Below are 7350 nucleotides of genomic sequence, written 5' to 3'. Positions count from 1 at the left end.
CTGGTGCGGTTGGCCCTGGGTTCCTCCTAATGCAAGACAATGCTAGACCTCATGTGGCTGGGGTGTGTCAGCAGTTCCTGCAAGTGGAAGGCATTGATGCTATGGACTGGCCCGCCCGTTCCCCAGACCTGAATCCAATTGAGCACATCTGGGACATCATGTCTCGCTCCATCCACCAACGCCACACTGTCCAGGAGTTGGCGGATGCTTTAGTCCAGGTCTGGGAGATCCCTCAGGAGACCATCCGCCACCTCATCAGGAGCATGCCCAGGCGTTGTAGGGAGGTCATACAGGCAAGTGGATGCCACACACACTACGGAGCCTCATTTTGACTTGTTTTAAGGACATTACATCAAAATTGGATCAGCCTGTAGTGTGGTTTTCCACTTTAATTTTGAGTGTGACTCCAAATCCAGACCTCCATGGGTTGATAAATTTGACTTCTATTGATAGTTGAATGTGCTGACAACAAAATCACACAAATTATGTAAAGAAAAAAGTATTTTATAAGAATATTTCATTCATTCAGATCTAGGATGTTATTTTAGTGTTCCCTTTATTTTTTTGGAGCAGTGTATATAGTACCAGTCAAAAGTTGACACCTACTTGTTCTTTCTTTTCTACTTTGTATAATAGTGAAGACATCAAAACTATGAAATAACACATATGGAATCATGTAGTAATAAAAAAAAAAGTTAAAATCAAAACATTTTATATTCTTCAAAGTAGCCAAGAGTGTGCAGTTGTCATCAAGAGGAAGGGTGGCTACTTTGAAGAATCTCAAATATATTTTGATTTGTTAAACCCTTTTTTGTTTACTACATGATTCCATGTGCTAATTCATAGTTTTGATGTCTTCACTATTATTCTACAATGTTAGAGAAGTCAAAATAAAGAAAAACCCTTAAATGAGTAGGTGTCCAAACTTGACTGGTACTCTGTGTGTGTGTGCGTACACAGACATTTGCAAAGACCCATTTCTGCTTTGTCATTATGGGGTAGTCATTAAATCGAGGGGGAAAACAATTTTAGAATAAGTAACGTAACAAAATTTGGAAAAAGTCAAGGGATCTCAATACTTTAAGAAAGCACTTTTCAGTAATGAGACACGGAAGTATTAGTTTAATTTTTATTAAAATGGAACAAAATGGAGTCAAAACGTTTTTCAAAAAGCACAACATGCTCTAAAACAAATATACAATCTAAATACATGTTCTTCACTGTTATGGTCGATCTTCTCCCCATGGTTATGCAATGACGCCTGATCAATCAGTCAGTGTGAATGCATTTCACTCCATCTGCATTCATTTTGAAATACAAGTTGGTATGTCTGTATATCAGTCTCTCCTGTGTGTAAGTATATGTGTGGATGTGTATGATAAATCCTATGTGTAATCCTCACTTTCCCTCTCCCTCCTTCTTGACCTTGAGGAACTCTGCCATGTTGGAGAAGTATTTCTGGTTGGCCTCAGCCACCTTCTTCTCTGCTGCATGCGGGTTCACGATCTCCAGTCCCTGAGGAACACGGAGTTCAGTTCAAGTTCAATTCCACAACAAACAGAAACAAGGAGGCCACCCCGGCTGGTAAATGCTAACGTTACTGGTGATGAAGTGCTTCGTTTGTTGACATAATAAAATCAAATACATGTAGCTTTTTTTCATGTGAAAACAAAAACCAATTAGGCTTACCTGTAGTGGAGTGAAGGCTACGCTGGAACTGGTTCCTGAGGAGTTGTCTCTGACCGAGGACCTCCCGCCGACTGTGGACCTGCTGCCAACTGTGGACCTGCTGCCAACTGTGGACCTGCCGCCAACTGTGGACCTGCCGCCGTACGTCATGTTCTGCTTCTGCAGCTTCCTCTGTAGGGACTTGGATATCCTGGCCTTGGTGGCCTCGTTGACCTGAGCCTGTCTGACGCGTCCACTGCCCGACTTCCCCAGCTGGCCCAGACTGAAACCCAGGTCCTCCTGGTACGCATCATCCTCAATCTGAGAGAAACAGGGTAGTTGGTTAAAAATATTTATTGTAATTACACATAGTAAAATATAGTAACAGCTGTCCTGAAAGACAGATTAGCTGTTCTGACCTCTGCGAAGGTCATCCTGTTGGCGTGTTTCCTGATCTCCGTCAGACCCAGACGCTCCTTTATCTTACGATACCTGGACAAGGACAGACAAAAAATGAGACCATCAATACTGTTTAACATTGCACATTGAAAAAAATGACAACCCAGGACCAGTTATCTACACATCCCTAAAGTAAATACCTCCGCCCTCCTCTCTTCTTCCTCTGTCCGTCCAACGGTGCTGGCAGGGGTTTGACAGTCTTCACTGGTGGAGGCTCCTGCCATTTATCAAACTTCTTCTCGATCTCCTCTTTCAGGTCATAGCCCACCTGCACAGAGAGAATAACACCAGAGTTAATATGTACCAGACGTTTATTCAGCCCTTTCCTCCCTCTCCAGTTCTCACCTTGCCGTCTGCACTCTCGTGGAAGCTGTCCACTCGGGATGCCAGGGTGCACTTAGCTGAAACCAGGCGTGCTGCCTTTCTCCTCAGGTCCTACAACACAGGGATAACTCGTTAGCTTAGGTAAAGCCACAGTCAAACAAAGCTCTTGGGAACACAGCGCCAAGTGTGGTGCACTGACCGGGGGTAGAGTCTGGACCACATCACAGTGGTAGATGTAGCCGGTGTGTGGGAGCACAGCGGTGCTGCTGAACCCTGACAGGGTCCTCTTCTGGGTTCCCAGTAGCATCAGGTTACAGGCTGGCATCTTAGACAGGTTGGTCAGGCCCCCAGCAATACCTACCACCACAGGGAGGAAGACGACCGTATGATTGGGAGAATCCTGTAAATTATATAAAAAACTCAATCCTAAAATCACTGACCCATGATCTTGGCTGCGGTCGAGGCTCCAACGATGACTGACAGATTAGGAGCAATGAACGACATCCTGGACTCCACATATTCATAGATCCTGTGTTTTGATTGGTTCAGCTCTAGCGCCATGTCACAGGCCTCCTCCAACCTCTTCAGTTCATCCTCACCCAGCATCGTCCTGGAAACAAGTCATGTTGATATTACAACATCATTGAGATGGAAAGGTGGTCTGCAACCAAATGGATGTTACGGTTCCCTGTTGTGTAGATAATGTAAGGTCTATTGATCATATTTCTATCTGAACATTCTGTAAATGTCTGCTCCACCAAATAAGTTAAGTCCCATTGGTGGACCTCTCCAACTGAATCAACCCAGGTATCCCTGCACTTACCCCTGTGTGGTGTCCCTGCTCTTACCCCCGTGACGTGTCCCTGCTCTTACCCCCGTGACGTGTCCCTGCTCTTACCCCCGTGACGTGTCCCTGCTCTTACCCCCGTGACGTGTCCCTGCTCTTACCCCGTGACGTGTCCCTGCTCTTACCCCCGTGACGTGTCCCTGCTCTTACCCCCGTGACGTGTCCCTGCTCTTACCCCCGTGACGTGTCCCTGCTCTTACCCCCGTGACGTGTCCCTGCTCTTACCCCCGTGACGTGTCCCTGCTCTTACCCCCGTGACGTGTCCCTGCTCTTACCCCCGTGACGTGTCCCTGCTCTTACCCCCGTGACGTGTCCCTGCTCTTACCCCGTGACGTGTCCCTGCTCTTACCCCGTGTGGTGTCCCTGCTCTTACCCCCGTGTGGTGTCCCTGCTCTTACCCCCGTGTGGTGTCCCTGCTCTTACCCCCGTGTGGTGTCCCTGCTCTTACCCCCGTGTGGTGTCCCTGCTCTTACCCCCGTGTGGTGTCCCTGCTCTTACCCCTCTGTGGTGTCCCTGCTCTTACCCCGTGTGGTGTCCCTGCTCTTACCCCCGTGTGGTGTCCCTGCTCTTACCCCCGTGTGGTGTCCCTGCTCTTACCCCCGTGTGGTGTCCCTGCTCTTACCCCCGTGTGGTGTCCCTGCTCTTACCCCTGTGACGTGTCCCTGCTCTTAACCCTGTGACGTGTCCCTGCTCTTAACCCTGTGACGTGTCCCTGCTCTTAACCCTGCGTGGTGGAGGCTGTGACGTGTCCCTGCTCTTACCCCTGTGACGTGTCCCTGCTCTTACCCCCGTGTGGTGGAGGCTGTGACGTGTCCCTGCTCTTACCCGTGTGGTGGAGGCTATGACGTGTCCCTGCTCTTACCCCCGTGTGGTGTCCCTGCTCTTACCCCCGTGTGGTGTCCCTGCTCTTACCCCCGTGTGGTGTCCCTGCTCTTACCCCCGTGTGGTGTCCCTGCTCTTACCCCCGTGTGGTGTCCCTGCTCTTACCCCCGTGTGGTGTCCCTGCTCTTACCCCCGTGTGGTGGAGGCTGTGACATGTCCCTGCTCTTACCCGTGTGGTGGAGGCTGTGACGTGTCCCTGCTCTTAACCCTGTGACGTGTCCCTGCTCTTAACCCTGTGACGTGTCCCTGCTCTTAACCCTGCGTGGTGGAGGCTGTGACGTGTCCCTGCTCTTACCCCTGTGACGTGTCCCTGCTCTTAACCCTGTGACGTGTCCCTGCTCTTACCCCCGTGTGGTGTCCCTGCTCTTACCCCCGTGTGGTGTCCCTGCTCTTACCCCCGTGTGGTGTCCCTGCTCTTACCCCCGTGTGGTGGAGGCTGTGACGTGTCCCTGCTCTTACCCGTGTGGTGGAGGCTGTGACGTGTCCCTGCTCTTAACCCTGTGACGTGTCCCTGCTCTTAACCCTGTGACGTGTCCCTGCTCTTAACCCTGTGACGTGTCCCTGCTCTTAACCCTGCGTGGTGGAGGCTGTGACGTGTCCCTGCTCTTACCCCTGTGACGTGTCCCTGCTCTTACCCCTGCGTGGTGGAGGCTGTGACGTGTCCCTGCTCTTACCCCTGCGTGGTGGAGGCTGTGACGTGTCCCTGCTCTTACCCCTGCGTGGTGGAGGCTGTGACGTGTCCCTGCTCTTACCCCTGCGTGGTGGAGGCTGTGACGTGTCCCTGCTCTTACCCCTGCGTGGTGGAGGCTGTGACGTGTCCCTGCTCTTACCCCTGCGTGGTGGAGGCTGTGACGTGTCCCTGCTCTTACCCCTGCGTGGTGGAGGCTGTGACGTGTCCCTGCTCTTACCCCTGTGTGGTGGAGGCTGTGACGTGTCCCTGCTCTTACCCCTGTGACGTGTCCCTGCTCTTACCCCTGTGACGTGTCCCTGCTCTTACCCCTGTGTGGTGGAGGCTGTGACGTGTCCCTGCTCTTACCCCTGTGTGGTGGAGGCTGTGACGCTGACCACCATGATGGTGGCGTTGGTCAGGATCTGCTGCAGATTCTCATTATTCTTACACTTGTCCAGGTTGTTCCCCAGCTCCTACACACACGGTGTTCAGCCCAACAGCAGGGACATGAATAGTAGACAACAGTTTAAAACAATGAAGACACATTTTGATGTGGAAGAGAATCCTCCTCTAACATCAGCTCACCTTGACAGTGCGGACGTAATCCAGAGAGTTGGGCACCAGGGACTCCAACTCAGGGAACCTCTTAGAATACTTGTCACGTACAAACTTGTGAATGATGTCTGACAAAGACAAACAAAGACACCGTTAGACATAACGCAAAGCAAGCCAATTACAGCAGCATATTGACACAATCACTTATGAACATAGTGGACTCACTCAGTTCGTTCTCAATTTCTACTGTGAGGTTATTGGCAGCAACGATGAGCTTGTATTCTGGGTCTGCCTCCACCGGACCGGAGACTGAAGAGAAAGGAAAGAGAGGAGAGTCAGTAAAACCACAAGATGGAGGATCAGAAACCATTGAAGTAGAATCAGTATCCATTGTATTCAGAGTGGAACATAAACCACAGAACGAGACATCCAAACAGCCAATTATAGAAGTGCTGTGTCTTCAATAGGGCGCCAGGTAGCCTAGAGGTTAGAGCATTGGCAAAGTAACTGACCCAGTAAAACAACCCTATCCGCTGTATGTGACAACCACAAAATAGAAACAGTCAACAATCACCTTCAGAGTTCTTGCGCTGCTTCTCGACATAGATTGCAATTTTGTCCATGATCTCTGAGAACTGTAAACAAACAAATTGTGGTTTTTCAAAACAAACCTTGGAAATAGCTTATATGTTCTAGAACAGGGTTTCCCAGTCCTGGGCCCCCCCTGGGAGCACGTTTTGGTTTTTACCTTAGCACTACAGAGTTGATTAAATCATCAAAGCTTGCCGAGTTGGTTATTTGAATCAGTACTAGGGCAAAACTAAAACATGCTCTCACGGGGGGCTCCAGGACCCAGTTTGGGAAACCCTGTTCTAGTATATTGACTGCACGCAGCTCCAAACACTGTCCTGACCTGTTTGCTGTTGCGTAGTTTAGCGATGGACGAGACACTCTCAGCTCCGCTGTAGTCCACCTCCATCTCCTCTGGAATGTCCTCCAAACCTCCCTCTACCTGTCCCTCCCCTGCCTCCCCATCACTCTCCCCTTCTTCCCCCGGGTACAGCCCATCCTCCCCCTCATCCCCCGCCTCCTCCAGATCAGCCAGGAGCTCATCAGCCAGAGACATCTGCAGGAAAGGAACAACAATGTGGGACAAGGCTGTGTGACATGGGGAGGGATATGAAGTCAATTCCTAGCTTGCCCACAGCTGAGCACGCACATGTGTGTAAATGACCTAGAGTGAAAACGTGTGCAATGTCTAAATGTGAGAATCTAGAATCTTTACCATAAAAACAATTGGTTATGGTTAATTGATTCATTTGTAGCTAGCTAACGTTAGCTGTGGCGCATCTCAGTGCCATAGGCGTCACTATAGACCCTGGTTCGAGTCCAGGCTGTATTACATTTACATTTAAGCCGTGATTGGGAGTCCCATATAAGGTGGTGCACAATTGGCCCAGTGTCGTCCCGGTTAGGCCGTCATTGTAAATAATAATTTGTTCTTAACCGACTTGCCTAGTTAAATAAAAGGTGGGAAAAATTTGTAAAGCTGGCCTCGCTGGATAACCGTGGCTATAACAGCAGTTAGCTTGCTAAATCTAGCTAGTTAAATAACAGGGAAACTTTCGCAAATTAGCCGAAATTATACGGCACAAATTTATGAGAACTTACCTTCGGAGTTCCAAACTCCTACCGTCAAAAGAAACCCTACAAATCCAACAACTTTCCAAATGCGTTCGACGTTAAAAATATTTGCTTGCGTTATCAACGTCGCCTCTAAAGCGAGTCGCAGACGAAAGGCATCACCATAAATAATCAAATGTTTGTAACGTTGAGCCTTGAGCAAGGCTTTATGGGAATTGCTGTTTTTTATCGGTAGTATAGGCCAGTATCAGACCTGGATAAATGTGAATGGTCTTTATCTCACTCATATTTCCAGTCTTAA

At 49.3% G+C, this 7350-nt stretch overlaps 1 protein-coding gene across 1 annotated transcript; it reads right to left on the bottom strand.

Moving 5' to 3' along the window:
• Positions 1-1115: 1115 nt before the first annotated feature.
• LOC123996524 (U4/U6 small nuclear ribonucleoprotein Prp31) lies at positions 1116-7214 on the bottom strand. The gene is made up of 13 exons (XM_046299925.1): positions 7077-7214; positions 6319-6531; positions 5980-6040; positions 5631-5714; positions 5436-5533; positions 5217-5323; positions 2892-3061; positions 2651-2808; positions 2473-2562; positions 2268-2395; positions 2088-2160; positions 1690-1989; positions 1116-1515 (listed from the first exon to the last, which is right to left on the bottom strand). The coding sequence occupies exons 2-13, from the start codon at positions 6529-6531 to the stop codon at positions 1399-1401; spliced, it is 1599 nt and encodes a 532-aa protein (XP_046155881.1). The 5' UTR covers positions 7077-7214; the 3' UTR covers positions 1116-1398.
• Between the last annotated feature and the right edge of the window lie 136 nt (positions 7215-7350).

Source organism: Oncorhynchus gorbuscha, linkage group LG15, assembly GCF_021184085.1.
Source record: "Oncorhynchus gorbuscha isolate QuinsamMale2020 ecotype Even-year linkage group LG15, OgorEven_v1.0, whole genome shotgun sequence".
Taxonomy (NCBI): domain Eukaryota; kingdom Metazoa; phylum Chordata; class Actinopteri; order Salmoniformes; family Salmonidae; genus Oncorhynchus; species Oncorhynchus gorbuscha.
This window is presented reverse-complemented; position numbering and strand designations above follow the sequence as displayed.

Excerpts from the sequence above, each read along its gene's own strand:
- LOC123996524 (XM_046299925.1), bottom strand. The coding sequence starts at position 6,531 with ATGTCTCTGGCTGATGAGCTCCTGGCTGATCTGGAGGAGGCGGGGGAT. Across the intron at positions 6,041-6,318 it reads AACTACGCAACAGCAAACAG|TTCTCAGAGATCATGGACAA; the intron begins GTCAGGACAGTG and ends GTTTGTTTACAG. Across the intron at positions 5,534-5,630 it reads AGAAATTGAGAACGAACTGA|ACATCATTCACAAGTTTGTA; the intron begins GTGAGTCCACTA and ends TGTCTTTGTCAG.